The sequence below is a fragment of the Lissotriton helveticus genome, chromosome 6, assembly GCF_964261635.1.
Source record: "Lissotriton helveticus chromosome 6, aLisHel1.1, whole genome shotgun sequence".
NCBI lineage: Eukaryota > Metazoa > Chordata > Amphibia > Caudata > Salamandridae > Lissotriton > Lissotriton helveticus.
In genome coordinates, this window is record NC_136067.1 from 52,170,571 (window position 1) to 52,192,952 (window position 22,382).

Sequence of the window (22,382 nt, forward strand, 5' to 3'; positions counted from 1 at the left end):
GATTCTCTCCCAGGCTGGCATTATATCCCTGGGCGAACCGTATAGTCCAGAGATCCAAGATCTACAAGGTGTCACCCACCGTACGCCTGCCTCCATCGCCCAAGCCTTTGCCGTCTATTATTCTCTGGTCTATTCAGCAGCCCAAACCAAAACCCCAGCTCCTGTACTGTCTCGACTTGAGGCGATCCAACTCCCCAGGCTGCTAGAATCATAAGTGGCCCACCTATACCTCCTCATCACGCGGGAAGAAACAGGAGAGGCCATGTCCCTGGTTGCATCAGGGAAGACACATGGCCCAGATGGATTCCCACAAGAATATTACATTTCATATCGAGACATACTAATACCCCACCTCCACAACCTCTATGCTGAGGTAGCAGAGAAATGGGCATTTCCCCCCGAAACTGACATAGTGTAGGAGAGTAGGGTCTGCAATCCTATGATCACCCAGATTTTTGCTTTTTGCTGCACTGGTTTACGACTTTCCCTGGCTGTGGGCCTGCTAATCAGACCCACAGCCTAGCTGTTCTCTCTATCCAAATTGTACCCAGGTACTGAATTGGCACTGGGCCCTCTCCAAGTCCCTGTACCCAGGGCTGAGGTGCACCCAGAAGTCTCCCAGGGGCTGAAGCACGTATTGTGCCACCCCTGGATTGACTAACTAAAACTGACACAACTGGCTGCACGACAGCTGGGGCAAGGTGGTGTACTCACCCTTTGCTTTAGATATAGTATACCTATATCTAACCCTAAAATGGACACACAGATCTCCTATCAGTCACTCCTATGGCAGGCCTTAACAATCCTGAAGGCAGAGTGCTTGGAATCGTGTGAGATGGTGCTCTGGCATGAGCTGAGCCTGTCTGCGGCTTTCGGGATCCATCCCTTAGCCGTTTCCATGATATCGCATACCATATACTCTTAAGTGCATTATAATCCTCGCGGTTATGTGCCAACTCTGGTATCGCTTTATCAAAACATGTCGAGTAAGGTGTCATACGAATTGGAATACTAACCCCTCGCCACTTCTGGCGACGGGGTTAGCATTCCACCCTTCTAGAGGGACACGACATGCCTGTAACCTATAACCCGGTTAAAAGTCAGACAGAGCCTTAGCATCCACAAAATGGATGCTGCCACCGAGACACAAGTCTGCCCTCCTGCTGCTGGGAGTCCTCCCAGAGCAGGAGATAAGGACAAAGGGTTTCCTGCCAGGGGCGGTGCCAGCACCGTCCCAGACAGGGTTTTGTGTATTGTAGGTAGGCAGGGCTTTAGAGGAAGGTGACTGCACGTGGCACCCCGGTGCTCACTGTGCATAGGCTGGCTGGAACCAGTTCCAGGGTCACTCCAGACCCTGTGCTGGGGAAAAGCCCGCCAAGGAAGTGGGTGTAACCACCCCCCTCCTGGTCCCACCCATAGGGCAGGACCTAGTCGCGTGCCAGCCCCTTTTTACAGGATAAAGGTAGAGACTGGCCCCCTTCCAAATCAGATCATCTTTGAATCCTGAAACTACTTTCTGCGAAAGGAACTCAAGACTTCTTCCTAAGATTTCTCCCTTGTGACTAAGGAGTAGTCACCCTGCATCCGCAGGCACCATCTAAGAACACTGCGGTCTGCTGCAAGTCCTTCCTCCGGAATCCGACTGCCCAGCTCGACGAGAACCGGCTTCCCTGGCACCTCTGACCTCTACCCACCTCTACAGCCCAGCTGAGAACCGTGGGTGCGACGAGACCTCAAGGGACCGGCCATCTGCAAGACTGCACGACTTCTTTCCAGCAAGCCCGCCGAGTAATCTACTGGTGAGTGCTTTGGGGTCCGAGAAGCCCCGACTCTGAGCAGCTCCAGCTCCGAAGTGCAGCCCCCCAGCATCTCCACGATCTGCGTGGGGCCCTTCTGCTTTCCGCTGCTCACCGCGTTGTTTGGCTACTAGCCCGTTGGCTTGTGGCCTTCCTGACGACGCCCGACGACATTTCTGCTGCTGGTCTGGTTGCTCCAGACTGGCCCTTGCTCCCTTCCAGAAGAGGAGCACCCTGGACCCTCCTGGTCCACTCAAGACGCCATTTTGAGTCCACCGCGTGGGCTTGAATTAGCCAAGGCTTGTTGCCCAATCCTGGGTAACTTCGACGCCAACGACTTCATCCAGCGTGGGACAGCTCGCACCTCCATCCTGGTCGCCGACAACGCCTCCTGGTCCGAGAGACTGCAGAGCCCAGCAGCGCCCACTCACCTGACTGCGGTGACTTCGCCCGGTGCCATCCTGGTGCCCACTTAATCACTGGCTAGTGATTCAAGAACTTGGTCCCCTCTGCTTTCAGGTTTTCTTCTTCCTTGATCCAGGCTTGGATCCAACGAACTTTCCTTCACTGGTCGCCTGCCAGCAACTTCCTTCTTCCAGGCTCCTGGTCCGGCAACGAGATCCCCGACGTCTTTTCAGACCTATGCAGCTGCAGCCCCTGGGCTAGGTAACTTCGGCACTCCGGTGTCCCAGCATAGCCTCACTATCCAAGGGTCAGGATCCACTGTCGTTTTCTCCCTACCAGGTCGGGTTCGCCCGTGAACACTAACTTTGTGAATTCTAGCTTCCATAGACTTTGTCCCGCATCCCGCGTGAGAGTGCACACTCTGCACCCGAGTCCCCTGGGCCTCCTAGTAGTAATCTAACGATTCCCTAGTCCAGTCCTAGCGATTCCAAAGCCTATTAGAACTGTTACTTACCTGCTAGTAATTCGCATTCCACTTTTAGCGTATATGGTTTTTCGTGCCCCTCGGGCATTTGTGTAACGTGCTAACTTAAAAGTATTTTCGTAAGAGTTTTGTTGTGTGCTTAGCTCCCTGTCTCATAAAGAGCCAGGGTAGTCTTGTTATAAATAAATACACTGTTTATTTTCATAACAACTTGTGTGGTGTCCTTTCACTGGGTGTTCAAGGGGTAATGTGATGGTAAAACAGCTGGCTTAACACGCCCTCTAGAGTCTTAGCCTTAGACTGCTCGTATCCATGCTACTAGGATAGCTGGTCTATAAGGTTGACTTACAACCAATCATCAATAAGGGTTGTTTGGACTGATATATAGTGATCACTAGAATAGTGAGCACTGCACATCAGGCCAACTTCTCACATTGGTGAGCAGCGGTTGGGATTTGAGCTTGCTGTTGTTTTACCACACATGCCCTAAGAATATCTTGTGAAAGATCACATAGGTACTAAAGGTACATATAACTTAGCTTAGAATACTCTGAGTTCTACTGAACCAGCTGTTGTAGCTCCTATGGCCTAGCACACCCTAAACTACAACTCTAGCAAGGGATCAGTAGGCAAACATATAGTGTAGGTAAGTGCACCACTTACACCTCACTAGAAAAGCATGTCGACTCAGGGGGACTCTACTGAGACTCCCCTGGTCAGTGTTGACCCTCCACAGGTCACTTCAAGATATGCAGCTCTCAATTTTCAGGAGATGAGGCAACTCTGTGTCTCCAGGAAACTGAAGCAGGGGTCTAACCCCACCCTTCCCTTTCTGATAGGTCTCTTAGAGACATATGATGCCAGAAAGCTCTCTCAGTTACATGAGAGCATGCCAGCCTTAGAGGGAACCTCTGGGGATCCAGACCTCCCCAACACTGATTCAGCAGTTGAGGAGGAGGATGAGGAGGTACTCTCTGGGGATGAGGTAGACAAGGGTCTTGAGGTAGTCAGAAGGCTAACTAGGACCAACTTAGACTTACTTGGGCTAGGATCTGGGGGCCCCCCAGTACTAACCTGGAGTTAGGAGAGATAGATCTCTTTCTAGGGACTCCAATAGATCTCTGCACTCTAATGCCTCTTCTCAGGGGAGAAGGAATCCTCCACAGAGGAGATTTACTTCCCCTCAGAGAAAGGAGCATGAGGCTAGGATGAGACAAGCTGAACTGAGGATTGAAAGGGAAGAAATTGCCCTGGCCAAAGAGAAGCTTGCCCTGGCAAGAGAGCAGCAGATGAGTGGGCTAGCTCCCACTGGTGGCAGCAATCTCCCAAGAGATAGAGAGAAGGGTTTAGATACTAAACACCTGACTAAAATAGTGCCCCCCTTTAAGCAAGGGGATGACATCCAGAAATGGATGGCTGCTCTGGAGAGGGCCTGCACTGTGCAGAACATTCCCCAGAGTCAGTGGGCAGCTATACTGTGGCTCTCCTTTGATGGTAAAGGTAGAGATAAGCTCCTCACTACAAGAGTGGAGGATGCTAACAATTACCAGGTCCTGAAGAATACACTGGTTGATGGGTTTGGTTTAACCACTGAGCAGTACAGGTTGCTGTTCAGAGACACCCAGAAAACTCAGTCTCAGGACTGGTCTGATTTTGTGGATTGTGCCACTAAGGCTTTGGAGGGCTGGTTGCTGGGTAGCAAGGTTACAGATTACACAGGATTGTATAATCTAATGATGAGAGAACAAATTTTGAACAATTGTCAGAACCAGTTGCTGCACCAGCACCTTGTTGATTCAGATCTGACCTCTCCCCAAGAATTGGGAAAGAAGGCAGACAAATGGGTCAGGACAAGGATCAAGCAGAACCAGAACCAGAACCAGGGTGGTCAGAAGAAAGCAGACCAGAAGGGTAATGTCAAGAATGAGCAAAATGACCAGAAGTCTTCACCAGGTCCCCAACAAACCAAAGAGGGTGGGGGTCAGGCTTCCCAGAAGAAGAAGGCTCAAGAAGGCCAGTCCAAAAGGTGGTGCCAGTACTGCAAAAGTAAATCTCACTGGTTTAGTGAGTGCACCAAAAGAGGAGGAGGACAAACTCCTACCACTACAGCTCCTAAAGCAACTGCACCCCCTAGTACAGTCAGTAGTGGTAGTGTCACTCCCAAGGCATTAGTTGGGTTAACCTTGGGTACTGAGGGGTCTGACAACTTAGTTGGCACACTCACTCAGGCTGTCCTTGTCTGTACAGGGGATGTGGATATGTCCCCTGAAATAAGTCCCAATACTTTGGGCAAATACAGGCAGACACCTTTGATTAATGGCAAAATGGCTCAGGCCTATAGGGACACTTGTGCCAGTGTCACCATGGTGACACCTAACTTTGTGGACCCTGGACAGATCATGCCAGGTACTGATTTCCTGGTGACCAATGCCAGCAATGTCACTACTAGTCATAGTGTGGCAATTGTAGCTTTCTCCTGGGGTGGAGTGAAGGGACAAAAGAAAGTTGTAGTCAGTTCAGACCTCCCAGTTGATTGTTTGTTGGGCAATGATTTGGAGTCATCACAATGGTCAGAAGTGGAGCAGAGGACTCACATGGAGATGTTAGGCTTGCCAGCACATGTGCTTGCTGTGACTAGGTCACAGGCCAGAAGATGCCCCACTGAACAGGTGCTGGATCCTGAAATTATGGACCAGACACCTCCCAAGAAGAAGAGCAGTAAGGGTAAGGCTTTGCCTTCCCCCTTGCCCCAGGTTGAGGATCAAGTCTCTGAGGAGGCTGATCTAGCAGAGCTGAGGGAAACTGAGCCTAAAGAGCTTGAACTTGATCAAGTTGAGTTTCTGGGCTCAGGGGGACCCTCCAGAGCAGACCTGGGGAAGGAACAGTTGAGCTGCCCTTCCCTTGAACCCCTCAGACAGCAGGCTGCTGCTGAGGCTGCAGGGAATGCCACAGGTGCCCACAGGGTATACTGGGAAGATGGACTCCTGTACTCTGAGTCAAGAGACCCCAAGCCTGGTGCAACCAGGAGGCTGGTCATCCCCTTGTCTCTGAGAGGTTTCCTTCTCACCTTGGCCCATGAGATTCCCCTTGCAGGTCATTTAGGTCAGACAAAGACTTGGGACAGGCTTGTCTCACACTTTCACTGGCCCCATATGAATGAGAATACCAAGGAGTTTTGTCGCTCATGTGTCACTTGCCAAGCCAGTGGTAAGTCAGGTGGCACAACAAAGGCCCCCCTTATACCACTACCTGTGGTGGGGGTTCCCTTTGAAAGAGTGGGGATTGACATTGTTGGTCCAATGGAACCCCAGACAGCATCAGGACACAAGTTTATACTGGTGGTGGTGGACCATGCCACCAGGTATCCTGAGGCTATTCCCCTTAGGACCACTACAGCCCCTGTAGTGGCAAGAGCCCTAGTTGGAGTGTTCTCCAGAGTGGGTTTCCCTAAGGAGGTCGTTTCTGACAGAGGTACAAACTTCATGTCAGGATATCTGACTGCCATGTGGAAAGAGTGTGGTGTGAACTACAAGTTCACCACACCCTATCATCCACAATGCAATGGGCTTGTTGAGAGATTCAACAGGACCCTGAAAGGGATGATTCATGGACTACCTGAACCTCTTAGGAGAAGATGGGATGTCCTGATCCCCTGCCTCTTGTTTGCTTACAGAGAGGTCCCACAGAAGGGGGTTGGCTACAGCCCTTTTGAGCTTCTGTATGGGCATCCTGTAAGAGGACCCCTGTGTTTGGTGAAGGAAGGATGGGAGAGACCTCTCAAAAAGCCTGCAACCAACATAGTGGACTATGTACTTGGTCTCCGCTCCAGGATGGCTGAGTATATGGAAAAGGCATCTAAAAACCTTGAGGCCAGCCAGGAACTTCAAAAAGCTTGGCATGACCAAAAGGCTGTACTGACTGTGTACCAGCCAGGACAGAAGGTGTGGGTGCTGGAGCCAGTGGCCCCAGCAGCTCTGAAAGACAAATGGTCTGGGCCCCACACCATCATTGAGCAAAAGGGAGAGGTTACCTACTTGGTGGACCTTGGAACTCCCAGGAGCCCTCTCAGAGTGCTCCATGTTAACAGGCTCAAAGCATATGTTGACAGGAAGGACATGAGCTTGCTCATGGCCACAGATGAGGGACAGGAGGAAGAGAGTGACCCTCTCCCAGACCTGCTCACTCAGAATCCTGATGATGGGTCAGTTGATGGTGTTGTCTTTTGTGGCAGCCTCACTGAACATCAGCAACAGGATTGCAGGCAAGTTCTGCAATCCTTTCGACATATGTTCTCTCTGACACCCAGCCAAACTGATTGGTGTACCCATGATGTTGACACTGGAGACAGTCTGCCTGTCAAGAGTAAAATCTACAGACAGCCTGATCATGTTAGGGACTGCATAAAAACTGAAGTGCAGAAAATGTTGGAACTGGGAGTCATTGAGCCCTCAGATAGCCCTTGGGCTAGCCCAGTAGTTCTAGTGCCAAAGCCTCACACCCAGGGTGGTAAGAGAGAGATGAGGTTTTGCGTAGACTACAGAGGCCTCAATGCAGTCACTAAGACTGATGCCCACCCAATACCAAGAGCAGATGAGCTTATAGATAGATTGGCTTCTGCCAACTTCTTAAGCACATTTGATTTGACAGCTGGGTATTGGCAAATCAGGTTAGCTGAGGAAGCCAAACCTAAGACAGCATTTTCTACCCCTGGAGGGCATTATCAATTTGTGGTAATGCCCTTTGGACTGAAAAATGCACCTGCCACCTTCCAAAGGTTGGTGAATCAAGTCCTCACTGGGCTGGATGACTTCTGTGCAGCTTATCTTGACGATATTGCTGTCTTTAGCTCCACCTGGGAGGATCACCTGGTCCACCTAAGGAAAGTATTAGAGGCCCTGCAAAAAGCAGGCCTCACTATCAAGGCCACAAAGTGCCAGATAGGGCAGTCACAGGTTGTATACCTGGGCCACCTTGTAGGTGGAGGCCAGGTTCAGCCACTGGAGAGTAAGATACAGGCCATCAAGGACTGGACTCCTCCAATCACCCAGACTCAGGTTCGAGCTTTCTTGGGCCTGACTGGGTACTATAGGAAGTTTGTCAGAAATTATGGGTCCATAGTGACCCCCCTTAATGACCTGACAAGCAAAAAGATGCCAAAGAAAGTTCAGTGGACAGCAAGCTGTCAGAAAGCATTCAATGACCTAAAGCAGGCCATGTGCACAGCACCTATCCTCAAGAGTCCAGATTACTCCAAGCCATTCATTGTCCAAACAGATGCTTCTGAGTTGGGTGTGGGAGCTGTTCTGTCTCAACTGAATTTTGATGGTAATGATCAGCCTATTGCTTTCATTAGTAGGAGGTTGACACCCAGAGAGAAAAATTGGTCAGCTATTGAGAGGGAGGCCTTTGCTGTGGTCTGGGCCCTGAAGAAGCTGAGGGCCTACTTGTTTGGCACTCACTTCACCATTCAGACAGACCATAAGCCCCTCTTGTGGCTAAATCAGATGAAGGGTGAAAACCCCAAACTGCTTAGGTGGTCCATTTCCCTACAGGGGATGGATTTTACAGTGGAGCATAGACCTGGGACTGATCACAGCAATGCTGATGGGCTCTCCAGGTATTTCCACTTAGAGCAAGAAGACTCACCTGGTCAAGGTTAGCTTATTGTCCCAAAGTTTGGGGGGGGGTCATGTAGGAGAGTAGGGTCTGCAATCCTATGATCACCCAGATTTTTGCTTTTTGCTGCACTGGTTTACGACTTTCCCTGGCTGTGGGCCTGCTAATCAGACCCACAGCCTAGCTGTTCTCTCTATCCAAATTGTACCCAGGTACTGAATTGGCACTGGGCCCTCTCCAAGTCCCTGTACCCAGGGCTGAGGTGCACCCAGAAGTCTCCCAGGGGCTGAAGCACGTATTGTGCCACCCCTGGATTGACTAACTAAAACTGACACAACTGGCTGCACGACAGCTGGGGCAAGGTGGTGTACTCACCCTTTGCTTTAGATATAGTATACCTATATCTAACCCTAAAATGGACACACAGATCTCCTATCAGTCACTCCTATGGCAGGCCTTAACAATCCTGAAGGCAGAGTGCTTGGAATCGTGTGAGATGGTGCTCTGGCATGAGCTGAGCCTGTCTGCGGCTTTCGGGATCCATCCCTTAGCCGTTTCCATGATATCGCATACCATATACTCTTAAGTGCATTATAATCCTCGCGGTTATGTGCCAACTCTGGTATCGCTTTATCAAAACATGTCGAGTAAGGTGTCATACGAATTGGAATACTAACCCCTCGCCACTTCTGGCGACGGGGTTAGCATTCCACCCTTCTAGAGGGACACGACATGCCTGTAACCTATAACCCGGTTAAAAGTCAGACAGAGCCTTAGCATCCACAAAATGGATGCTGCCACCGAGACACAAGTCTGCCCTCCTGCTGCTGGGAGTCCTCCCAGAGCAGGAGATAAGGACAAAGGGTTTCCTGCCAGGGGCGGTGCCAGCACCGTCCCAGACAGGGTTTTGTGTATTGTAGGTAGGCAGGGCTTTAGAGGAAGGTGACTGCACGTGGCACCCCGGTGCTCACTGTGCATAGGCTGGCTGGAACCAGTTCCAGGGTCACTCCAGACCCTGTGCTGGGGAAAAGCCCGCCAAGGAAGTGGGTGTAACCACCCCCCTCCTGGTCCCACCCATAGGGCAGGACCTAGTCGCGTGCCAGCCCCTTTTTACAGGATAAAGGTAGAGACTGGCCCCCTTCCAAATCAGATCATCTTTGAATCCTGAAACTACTTTCTGCGAAAGGAACTCAAGACTTCTTCCTAAGATTTCTCCCTTGTGACTAAGGAGTAGTCACCCTGCATCCGCAGGCACCATCTAAGAACACTGCGGTCTGCTGCAAGTCCTTCCTCCGGAATCCGACTGCCCAGCTCGACGAGAACCGGCTTCCCTGGCACCTCTGACCTCTACCCACCTCTACAGCCCAGCTGAGAACCGTGGGTGCGACGAGACCTCAAGGGACCGGCCATCTGCAAGACTGCACGACTTCTTTCCAGCAAGCCCGCCGAGTAATCTACTGGTGAGTGCTTTGGGGTCCGAGAAGCCCCGACTCTGAGCAGCTCCAGCTCCGAAGTGCAGCCCCCCAGCATCTCCACGATCTGCGTGGGGCCCTTCTGCTTTCCGCTGCTCACCGCGTTGTTTGGCTACTAGCCCGTTGGCTTGTGGCCTTCCTGACGACGCCCGACGACATTTCTGCTGCTGGTCTGGTTGCTCCAGACTGGCCCTTGCTCCCTTCCAGAAGAGGAGCACCCTGGACCCTCCTGGTCCACTCAAGACGCCATTTTGAGTCCACCGCGTGGGCTTGAATTAGCCAAGGCTTGTTGCCCAATCCTGGGTAACTTCGACGCCAACGACTTCATCCAGCGTGGGACAGCTCGCACCTCCATCCTGGTCGCCGACAATGCCTCCTGGTCCGAGAGACTGCAGAGCCCAGCAGCGCCCACTCACCTGACTGCGGTGACTTCGCCCGGTGCCATCCTGGTGCCCACTTAATCACTGGCTAGTGATTCAAGAACTTGGTCCCCTCTGCTTTCAGGTTTTCTTCTTCCTTGATCCAGGCTTGGATCCAACGAACTTTCCTTCACTGGTCGCCTGCCAGCAACTTCCTTCTTCCAGGCTCCTGGTCCGGCAACGAGATCCCCGACGTCTTTTCAGACCTATGCAGCTGCAGCCCCTGGGCTAGGTAACTTCGGCACTCCGGTGTCCCAGCATAGCCTCACTATCCAAGGGTCAGGATCCACTGTCGTTTTCTCCCTACCAGGTCGGGTTCGCCCGTGAACACTAACTTTGTGAATTCTAGCTTCCATAGACTTTGTCCCGCATCCCGCGTGAGAGTGCACACTCTGCACCCGAGTCCCCTGGGCCTCCTAGTAGTAATCTAACGATTCCCTAGTCCAGTCCTAGCGATTCCAAAGCCTATTAGAACTGTTACTTACCTGCTAGTAATTCGCATTCCACTTTTAGCGTATATGGTTTTTCGTGCCCCTCGGGCATTTGTGTAACGTGCTAACTTAAAAGTATTTTCGTAAGAGTTTTGTTGTGTGCTTAGCTCCCTGTCTCATAAAGAGCCAGGGTAGTCTTGTTATAAATAAATACACTGTTTATTTTCATAACAACTTGTGTGGTGTCCTTTCACTGGGTGTTCAAGGGGTAATGTGATGGTAAAACAGCTGGCTTAACACGCCCTCTAGAGTCTTAGCCTTAGACTGCTCGTATCCATGCTACTAGGATAGCTGGTCTATAAGGTTGACTTACAACCAATCATCAATAAGGGTTGTTTGGACTGATATATAGTGATCACTAGAATAGTGAGCACTGCACATCAGGCCAACTTCTCACACATAGCAACTGTGGTCATCATCCCCAAATCACAACCCCCTTCGCCCTCCGTCTCAACTATCATTCAATTTTTTTTATAAATACAGAAGTCAAAATTTACACAAAGATCCTGGCCCAATGACTAAGATCAGTACTCGGTAAACTTGTTCACCCGGACCAGTGCGGATTCATTCTTTTGTGCAGTACGAGACACTATCTTCGGTGCCTCCACATAGCCTTGGCACACTGCCACCTACTCTCCCCTTACTTAGCACTCCTGCTGATCGACTTCGAAAAAGCCTCCGATACGGTCGACTGGCGATACCTGGAGAAAACGCTAGGCGCGTCAGGTCTGTGTCAACATTTGAATCACCTGGAGCGGGTCCTTTACTCCAGACCCATGGCACAGGTGCTCAACAATGGAGCCCTCTCGTAGGTCTTACTGATCAGAAGAGGGAAGAAGCAAGGATGTCCCCTATCACCCCTCCTCTTTGCCGTGGCGATACAGCCATTAGCATGCCTCATTCGGGCAGATGAGCAGATACAGGAGTGGAGATGGAAGGGTGCGCATGAGGACCGGATTGCTCTTTATGCTGACGATGTCCTGGTCTTCCTAGCTAACCCAGCAGAATCAGGGCCCAGATGCCTCCAGATTCTCCGCACCATCAAGTAGGTGTCAGGCCTACGGTGTCTTCCCAGTTGCAGTCTCAGTTTCCCAAAGCAAAGTTTGGTGCAGTCAGTCCAACTCGGTCAGCACGACGTGGTCAGAGTGTTCAGACAGTTGAAGAGACGCGAAGTTGGATCTGAATTGAATAACATGAGTAATCTAATGACCTGTCCACAGGTGAGAACTAAAGTACCCTAAGGAAAGGGTTGAGATGATTCAGGGGTCCCTCCCAAAGGAAGGGCTGGACAGTGGGGAGGATACTCCCACGTCCTTTGCCCAGGTGGTACTCGTGGCATGGAGAGCTGTGCTTCGTCATGTGCAGTGGGAGGGCAGGCTTACCCAACAAACCCCCCTGTTGCACGGCACGTGGTTGAGGGGAGTGGACATGCTTTGTGGTTTTAGGTCCTGGGATCCCATTGGAATCTCGCAACTGGGGGACGTCTGGGCGGGGACCTATACACTCTTTTTCAGACCTCCAACAAAAAAATACAGTTGCACATACCCATGTTCACGTGAACGACACCCTCCCTGAATTTAGCCCCTTGGAGGCCAAGTTCCTGAAGTGTAACCTTGGGTGTGGTTGTATTTTTTTAATTTACTGCACCCTTGTTATCAACTCACCTAGGGCACTTGTTCCCCTTAAGTCTCGGTTGGAGGGTTTGGTGGGCCCCTTGGAGGATGAGAACTGGTGCAATGCCTTGATGGCCCACTACGTTCTCACAATCTACTCCAGACTAATACTTGTACAGACATACTACCTTTATTCTAGAACCTCCTCCCACTCGTCTATACCGAGCTGACCTCCGTCCGCATTTTACTTGCACATGCTGCGAGGATAGTCCGGCAGATTTGTATCACATGGTGTGGACATGCACGAAGATACTTCGCTACTAGTCAGCAGTGACTAGAGACCTCTCTTAGGTTTTGGGATGGGTGGTCCCTCTCTCCCCTCTTCAAATTCTTCTTGGGGTACTGGAGGGCGCTGATGGTACATGAGCGGAGAAGGCATTTCTGGGCACAGCCCTCCTGATTGCTAAGCACGATATAGCCACAAAGTGATTAAGTCCTAACCCCCAACCCTCGCACAGGAGGAGGGATGTGGGCTGGTGTGCTCTGCAGGAAAGCGTGCGCTTTGAGTCACCGGGTTGCCCCCAAAAACATGGGCGATGTGGGGGAAATGGCTGGGTCCCTGTAGGAAGGTAGGATCCTTCAAGCATGGTTACCCCCACTTTTTGCCTGGTGTCAGTATCTTTTTGTCGAGTCTGGCTGGGATCCTGCTAATCACTCCTGCATCTTCCGTCATCGGTGGTCATTGCACTTCCAAGCCTCCTGTTCACCTCAGAGTGGCATAGACTCTGTCCCCTCTGCTTGTAGATTCTTCTCTTCAAGAGTCCACCCTTGGATTCCATCAGATTCTTGCACTGTCTTCACCAGCGGCATCTTTTCTGAAGTCCTCAATTGTAGTCTACGGCGGTTTCCCATGTTATTTTGCACCTACATACCTGGCTTTGTTGTTGTAGAGATCCCGGTTCCTGGGGTATCCAGGGGCGAGGTGACTCTCGAACCTTCTGTCTTCCACAGGTTTTCTTCAGGGTCCACTGGGAAGGGTCCTTCTGCTTTAAAACTGCAACCGCTTCTTTCCTGTTGACTTGTGTTGAATAAGCAGCTGTGTTTCCACTCTGCACACAGCCTCCGTGGTGTTCCTGGATACTTACCTTGGGTGGTTCCTTGTGTCGCCAGCTCTTCTGAGTCTCCTGGTCCAGGTCCTGACTTCGGTCGCAGTTCGCATTCCACTTTCTTTGTAAATGGTTTGGTCTCCCCCTGGAGACCACTGGGTATTGTGCTTACTTACCTGTTTACAATTGAATTATTGTGTGTATTTGTATTGATATCTCCAGGTAGAAGATATACCAATGTGTTTGTGAGTGTTGTATAATATATAGACATATTTGTTTATAACTACACTGTGTGGTTCTTTTTCATTTAATCTACACGTTATGATTAGATCTGGTAAAACAAGCACCTTAACACTCCTTCTGTACTAAGCCTGAAGGCTGCTGTCAACAGCTGCCACTTAGAGAGATGTCTATGGTTGTCTAAGACCCTTATACCACCATAAGTGTTGCCTGGATTAGTGCAAGGTGCTTCACTTAAACAAGTGTACACCATATACTAAGCTAGCCTCCTACAGTCACTTACTATAACTAGACTGTTGTTTTGTGCTATGGATCAACGTATGTAGTGTTTGCTTTTTCATATAAGTATAAGGTCTTCTTAATAGGTTGTGATGTGTTAATTCATACTGTACTACTCAAGTGCCATATTTGAGTACTCTCACATGGCCGATTTATTTGCCCTAAAATTCAATAAACTTTGTTTATCAAAAAAAATTTAAAAGTCTTTTTGGTGCCCATTTTTTCATCCAGAAGGGTTAGCGAGCTAATGGCGTTCTCTGTCCATCCCCCACATACCAGCTTCTTTCCAGACAAACTGGTGCTCCTCACTCAATCCTCTTTTCTGCCCAAAATTGTGACGCCTTTCCATGTTGGTGAAAACATCACACTGCCAACCTACTTCACTCTGCTTCACCCCTCTAAAGAGGAAGAGAAACTTCACCACCTGAATCCACAATAAAGCGTTGCAGTACTACACTGATCGCACCATGTAACAATTGGTGTATGAGCAACTCCATGCGGGGTTCACCTCCTTCTCATTAAATGACCTCAGGGGGCTGTTTTAGAGATCTTACTTCCTCTTCCCCCTCATAGAATCACCACACCTGGATTCTAGGCTCAGACACAATGCCTCACTTACTGAAAAAGAATTTCAGAACCATAATCTACAATTTTTTTCCTCCCTGCAATATGACTATTATGACTCTTAAATAGTATTGAATTTTCTCAATAAACCAGACAATTAATACTCATATTACAACCTGTCATTCAAGGTAGATATGAACTAGTGAACTCACATAGAAATAGCTGATTGGGTCATTAATTCGTCTGTACAGCTGTCTTGCCCATAATATTTTTCCAGCAACAGGGGGCATATTTCGCGCAAGTGGTGGGTCATCTTTATAGAGCTGGTAAAGCTGAAACAAATACATATACAAAGATAACTCTTGCTTGCTTTTAAGTTGCATTTGAAAGTGTCTAAATGTATTACATTTTAATTGCATGTAACAACTGTGGATCCCAATTTTGTGCAGTGTATGCTGCAGAGTATAATTTCTTCCATTTTTGTATCGATAGGGATAAGAGGTGAGAAACAAATGTTGGAGAACTAAATTAACAAGGAGGTACCATCAATCATCCTATTATTGTTTCACCCTGTGATGCTTTGTGTGTAGTGTAGCCCATTGGGAAGCTGCTCTACTAAGCAATATCCTCTGTGCGTATAGTTGTTTAGCACTGGTTTATTAGTGCCACAGAATATGTACAAGCTCTTTAATTATCCACTGTAAGAATCTAAACTGAATTCATAAGCACTTAGGGCCTCTTTGCAAGAATTTGGGGTAGGGCCGTCCGCAGAACTTCTTGCTGCTCTGCCTTACGCCAATATGAATGGGCAGAAATGTACTGTATAAATTAAATACAGTGCATTCCTGTCCTTTCCTCCTGTGCCTGCGTACAATTTGCTGCCTAGCGCCAATGTAGGGACCCTTGCAACATGGTGCAAGGGTGCCTCCATTTTTGGCAGGATTGTTTTTGTGCAGGAAGGCACACCTTCTTGCACAAAAATGAAAACATCTCTCCTCGTTACCCCGTCTCTGGGGAGGCGTAAGGTTTTGTCGCTGCCCCAGGTTTACATAATTTTGCAAATCAGGGGCAGCATCAAAATACATGGGTGTTGCATGAATACACTCACTGCAACACCCATGAAAGGCCACCATGATGCAGAGTAAGGCACGCAGACCGCTTGCACCTTTAAACTACCACTTTGACTTGGAAAAATAACCCCCTTGCAAAACCTTAAACTCTCCTTTTATTAAATATGTTAGCTTTATCTGATATAGAAATGATCTAGGCACAGCTCCTTACCTTTGAACTTCCAGGCATCAGCCTGGATCCTGAAGATTATTGATAGCAGTACACCTGCATGTGATAGGTAGCGTCAGTCAACTCTGCGTGACGTCGTATTCCTCGTCGTTTTGACGTACACGTTGTCTATATAGGCGCCACCTCGGCGAGCTGATGTCAGTAATTTTCATGGCTTTCCACACAATAAGCGTGGAGCCATGAAGTGACTGACCATGTTGTGTTAAAAAAGAATTAGGGCCTTGAAGGGAAACAACCCTGACTCTGAAACGAATCCACTGTGCGGGGAGGATGGGTGGGTCGGTAAGGATCTGTGTCCAGATCATGTCAGATAAGGCGTTACCAAGGGTAAGTAACTTATTGATCTGATAGAAACATCTAGCCCCAGATTCCTTACCTTTGAACAGATACCCAAGCCATACCATCCACGGAGGAGGGACTGCAGAGAAACTTCAAACCAAGAAGTCCTGCAGAACAGAACGGCCAAAAAGTCCCTCTCTCTGGACTTGGTTATCCAGGCAATAATACTTGACGAATGTGTGCAGCGAAGTCCACGTGGCTGCCTGGCAAATATCATGGATTGGAACACCAAGATGAAAAGCATTGGTGACTACCTTTGCCAAGGGGGAATGGGCTCTGAGACCTTCAGGAGGACGTTTCTTCGCCAAAACATAACATATTCTAATGCAGAGGATGACCCAACGTGATATGGCCTTCTTTTGCACAGCAAGTCTCCTCTTTTCTCCATCGTACCCCACAAAGAGCTGATCACCCACCTGGAATGTTTTGTGCGGTCAAGGTAGGTTGACAATGCTCTTTTTGGGTCCAGATGGTGGAGACGCTCTTCATCTATAAAAGGCTGTGGTGGAGCATAAAAAGTGGGCAAGTTGACAGATCGTCCCATGTGAAAAGGTGTTACTACCTGGTACAGAAAGGAAGTCTTAGTGCGGAGTACTACTTTGCCCGGAAAGACGGTCAGGTAAGGAGGCTGAGATGACAGAAGAAAACAAGTTACTTACCTGTAACTTTGGTTCCCCAGTATTGGTAACTTTCATAGATTCCCATGCTTTTGTATCATTCCCCGTCGTCGGAATGGGAGTCTCGGTAACAAAATAAGATAGTAGTAGGTACAAAAGAGAAAGAAAAAGGCCTAGGCCTCATTCCCTTTTATAGCATATCCGCCTCTTTTTGTAAAAGAGACCAAACTTAGGCATCAGCCAATCAGAAGAGCCTCACCCCATAGAACCCTCCTGAAGGAACATCAGAGCCTCAGATTTTCATAGCCGTTGTGTAACAGTCACCATATCTGCTAAAGGCTGAGCTTTCCACGGGGAGGTGGGTGGGCGCATGGGAATCTATGAAAGTTACCAATACTGGGGAACCAAAGTTATAGGTAAGTAACTTGTTTTCTTACCCCAGTATTGGAACTTTCATAGATTCCCATGCTTTTGTATCAGAGTAGCAAGCAGTAAGAAATAACAAACACATTTTGTGGCATAAATATACATTGCAATAGCCAACAATAAGTGAAGATACAAAATATGTAGAATAAAGGAAGGTGGGATAGGAAGGAAAGCTCACCAATTAGTGGAAGAGGTTCCTCAGGACCGCCTGGCCCACAGCTGTGTCCTCCTGTTGCAAGGATTCTAAGCAGCAGTGCTTTGTAAAGGTGTGTACGCTGCTCCAAGTCGCAGCACTGCAAATGTCTTTGATGTGCACTCCCGCGAAGAGAGTTGTTGAAGAAGCCACTGATCTTGTGGAATGCGCTCTAACTCTGCTGGTCAGTGGCTTACCGGCTGCAGTATGGCAATGTAGAATGGCACTTGTAATCCAAATCCCAATACCCTGTTTTGATGGGGGAATGCCTTTGCAAGGACCACCAAAACCAATGAACAATTGGGAGGATTTACGGAATCCCTTGGTGCGATCCAAATAGAATTTTAAGCACTGCTGTACATCCAGAGAATGCAGTGACCTCTCCGCTGGTGTAGAAGGGTGAGGAAAGAAAGCTTTAAGAATAACCGTCTCATTTAAGTGGAAGTCCGAGGGTACCATGGGTATGAACTTTGGGTTAGTTCTCAAGATTACTGTATTCCTTTTGAATTGGAGAAACGGCTCTTGGATTGTGAGAGCCTGCAACTCCCCAATGCGACTTGCTGATGTGAGGGCAAGAAGGAGAGCCAATTTCCATGAAAGAAGTTTCATGTCTCAATGATGTATTGGTTCAAACGGGCCCTTCATGAGCTGTGTGAGGACCAAATTCAATTGCCAAGTTGGAGGAGGAGGCCTCCCCGGGGGATATACAAGGAACAATCCTTTGAGAAAATGTTTTACTATCCTGGAAGACCAAAGAGAAGGTCCAGACTCAGAACCTCTGTACCTAGAAATCGCTGCCAAATTAATTTTTATGGATGAATGGGCCAGGGCCGTCTTAGCCAAGGACAAGAGATAAGGTAGAAGTTGATGAGGTTCTGAAGAGAAAGGGTCAACACCCTCTGTACTGCACCAAATGCAAAATCTCTTCCATTTGAGCCGGTAAGTCTTGTTTGTGGAAGGGGCTTTAGCCTGAGAGAGAACTTCTTTTATTTCATTAGAGATGGGAAGATTCATAAATTCTCACTGCTCAGGAGCCATGTTGTCAGGTGTAATGACTCTGGATCCGTATGCCAAATTTGCCCTTCGGACATTGTGAGAAGGTCTGGAATGGTTCGCAAGGGAAGAGAAGGAGCCAGCGACAACAGATGGAGTTCCGTGAACCAGAACTGTCTCGGCCAAGCAGGGGCTATCCAGATCATCTTGCATGGTTCTATCTTGATCTTCCTGATAAGTCTCAGGATTAGTGGAATGGGGGGAAAGGCGTAGACAAATGTCCTTGACCAGGCTATCGAATGTGCATTCCTGAATGATCCTCGGTGGTGAAGCCTGCTTGCATAAGACCAGCATTTCTTGTTGATCGGTGTGGCAAATAGATCTATTGCAGGTTTTCCCCACTGTTGAAAGACCTCGTCCAGAACCCGCTGGTTCAGTTCCCACTCGTGACTGATCGAGGATAATCTGCTTAGTTTGTCGACATTCTCGTTTAAAATAGCTGGCAGGTGTTCTGCCTGTAGTGACATCCCGTGAAGGATCACCCATTCCCAGATTTCTTGAGCTTCCTGAGACAATGGGAGAGACCTGGTCCCCCTTCTTTGTTTACGTAATGCACGGCCGTGGTGTTGTCCGTCCGGATGAGAACCTTTGAAGCTCTCAGGCGAGGGAGAAAAGCTTGAAGAGCCAGTTTGATTGCTCTGAGCTCTAACAGATTGATGTGGAGCCGACGGTTCTGAGGAGACCAATGTCCACTGACCTGCAGGTCCTGCAGTACTGCTACCCAACCATCCAACGACGCATCCGTCGTCACCACCTGAGGAGATGGATCGCTTACGAAGGATAGACCTTGGGACAAGTTTTCCTGCTTTGTCCACCACAAGGCTGCTTTTTTCATTGCCAAGGTGATGGTCACTCTGTCGTCGAATGACCCGTGAATCTGTTTCCATTGTATGTCCAGCTGCTCCTGAAGAGGACGCATCCTCAATCTGCAGTGTGGAATTAGAGGAATGCATGAAGAAATTACCCCCAGAAGAGATTTGTAGCGGCGTACTGAAAGACACCTTCTTCTTTGTAAGTCTAGCGCCATGGTCTGCAGTTTTTCCTGCCTCTCCAAGGTTGGGAAAGCTTTCTTGAGATTCGAGTCCAAGATGGCTCTCAGGAAGCGTGAAGTCCTGGACGGAACCAGAGTTGACTTTTCTTTGTTTAAAGTGAGACCTAAGTTCTGAAACAGGTTTGTACATGCTTCGACCGCTTCCCTCGCTGCCTCCCTGGACGGAGCCTTCAGCAACCAATTGTCCAGGTAAGGGAATACCTGAAAGTGATTCCTCCTTAGAAACGCTGCTACTGGTGCCAGCACTTTTGTGAAGATCCTCGGGGCTGAGCGAAGACCAAAGGGTAAAACCCTGAATTGAATGTGGCTCTTGGCTACTGTAAATCGTAGAAACCTTCTGTGTGCTGTGTGAATCGGCACATGCAAGTACGCATCTTCGAGATCGAGCGTGGCCATGAAATCCCCTGGATTGATGAGATGTAGAATGTCTTGAAGAGAGACCATCCGGAAAGACAGGGAGATGAGATAGGTGTTGAGCTCCCTGAGATCTAAAATGGGGCGCCATTTCTCTAGCGTCTTCCTTACCAGAAAGAACCTGGAATAGAATCCTTCTCCCCTTTGGGCGGAGGTGACCGGCTCTATAGCACCCTTCAGGAGCATTTGATGAACTTCGAGCCGTAGAAGACGCAGATGTTTCATTGGAATGGCAGCAGGGGGCTTGGTTGGTGGGATTTGCGTGAATTCCAAAGTATGGCCCTTTCGAATGATGTTTTGCACCCAGCGGTCTGATGGTATCTTGGACCAATTTTGAAGGTATTGTGACACCCTGCCTCCTACTGATGATCTTGCGGAGGTGGGTACAGTAGGAAGAGCCAGGAGGCCGCTATTGTCTCTTGGACGTATCACGCCCTTGGCGAGCCTGCCTCCATCTGTTATTAGGTCTTGAGAAATTCAAGGCCTGGCCCTGCCTTTGCTGATAAGGTTGGCGGTACTGTTGCGAACCTGAGCCATATGATGAATACCTTTGCGGCTGATAAGAGTCCCTGTAGGTGATGCTTTTGCCTCTAGAACCTCTAAAAGGAGCTTTACGGCACTGAAGCGTACCCAAAGACTTAGCAGTCTCAGTGTCCTTTTTAATATCTTGGAGAGTGTCATCGATCAATTTTCCAAATAATGCCTCTCCATCAAAAGGTAGATCCAGGATCTTATTCTGGATTTCGGGTCTAAACCAAGTCGCCTTAAGCCATCCCTGGTGACGAAGGACTGCAGCCCCAGCCAAAGAACGAAAAGCCATCGTGGCAATGTCCATGGCACAGTCTATGACTTCCACTGATGTCACCTCCCCTTCTAGCAAAACCTTTTTAGCTTCCGTCTTTGACTCTGGAGGAAGTTGATCCAAGTGTGGCGAAACATCACACCATAGTTGGCGATCGTATCTGCCCAATATTGCCAAGGCATTTGCTGCCCGCACTAGAAGACTCCCCATCCATGTATACGGGGGTGACGTAGCTGATGAGGGCAGTAATATGGGTCAACTGCCTAGTGGGGTTGCACATCCTATCGTATTTAATCCCCAAGAAGTGGAAAAGGCACTCGCGGAAACTACCAAACATAAGGCACCTGGCCCAGATGGAGTCCGGGCTGACTTCTTTATGTATTCGCCTAAAATGTGGTCGAGGGTGTTGGCCAACGTGTTTAATGCAGTCAATGGTAATTCAGCTCCCGCATCATGGGCCATATCCACTATCGTCCCCATTTATAAAAATAAAGGCCAGCGGGACGACCCGGCATTCTATAGGCCTATATCCCTTTTAGACTCAACTATAAAAGTTCTGGGCAGAGTCCTTTTATTTAGACTGAGGGAGAATGTCGAGGGTTGTGGAGGGCTGTGCGAGCTGCAATATGGCTTTAGAGAGAGAAAAGGTACCATCGAGCAATGTATCAATTTGCACTTACTCATCTCTAAGTACACGGTGGCCAAGGAGGGTTCAGTGTATCTCGCTTTTATGGACCTCTCCTCGGCCTTCGATCTCGTCAATAGGTCCAAATTATGGTTGACCTTGCTGGATCTGGGCATTGACGAAGCCCTGGTCATGTTTATGGCCAGTCTGCACCAGGAGCCTTTTGCAGCCGTTCGTGTGTCAAATAACGGCAGGTGTACCCCTTTATTTAGATCTTTAAAAGGGGTACGGCAAGGTTGCATTTTGGCCCCCACGCTTTTCACTATCTATATTAATGGCCTGGGGGCGCACCTGCGAGGCCAGGGCACGGACGTTCCACGCGCAGGAGATGCCCAAATTCCGGCACTTCTGTACGCGGATGACGCCGTGTTGATTGCCCGCACTGGTGTTGGACTCCAGGTTCTTCTGAATGCTTTTGGTTCCTTTATGGAAAAATTGGACCTTAAGGTCAATGTGTCTAAATCCCACACGATGGTCATGGGCCGCGAGTGTACTAAGAAAAGTCACAAATCATTCTTTTGCTGTGGGGTTCCTGTTTCTGAGGTAACCACATTCCCCTATTTGGGTGTTTTGTTCGATCAAAAGGGTACCTGGGGACCGCAGATAAGTGCAAAGAGGCTGGCGGTAACTAGATCTGCTTCTGCACTCTTGGGTTTCGCTGGCAAGCTGGGAGCCCGGCCTATGGAAGCGATGTTAAAGATCTACAAGTGTAAACCTGTGGCCATCGCCTCATATGGATCCCCTTTGTGGGGGTACACTAATCTTGAGCCCATTCAGAGAGCAGAAAACAGATTCATAAGATCTCTTCTGTCTGTGCCCCAGTCAACCCCAACTTATTCCATCCATAAGGAGGTGGGTATGCCTTATCTGTCGGACTTACTTAGTGTAGCGCCCTTGATCCTGTGGTTGAAATTGTGGTTAAACGACGATCTCCCACTGAATCATAAGGTTCTGAGGGATGTCCAATCATTGGATAAACATAGTAAAATCCCATGGCTGGCCTATTTAAACAAATCAT

At 49.0% G+C, this 22,382-nt stretch overlaps 1 protein-coding gene across 7 annotated transcripts in view; it reads right to left on the reverse strand.

Moving 5' to 3' along the window:
• The window catches only part of DNAH8 (dynein axonemal heavy chain 8), a 10,041,960-nt gene that overhangs the window by 8,100,310 nt on the left and 1,919,268 nt on the right, over positions 1 to 22,382 (reverse strand). For all 7 annotated transcript variants that reach the window (XM_078647354.1, XM_078647353.1, XM_078647356.1 and 4 more), the window contains exon 16: positions 14,698 to 14,817. In XM_078647354.1, the coding sequence (XP_078503480.1) occupies positions 14,698 to 14,817 (120 nt within the window). The remainder of the gene's footprint in view (positions 1 to 14,697; positions 14,818 to 22,382) is intronic.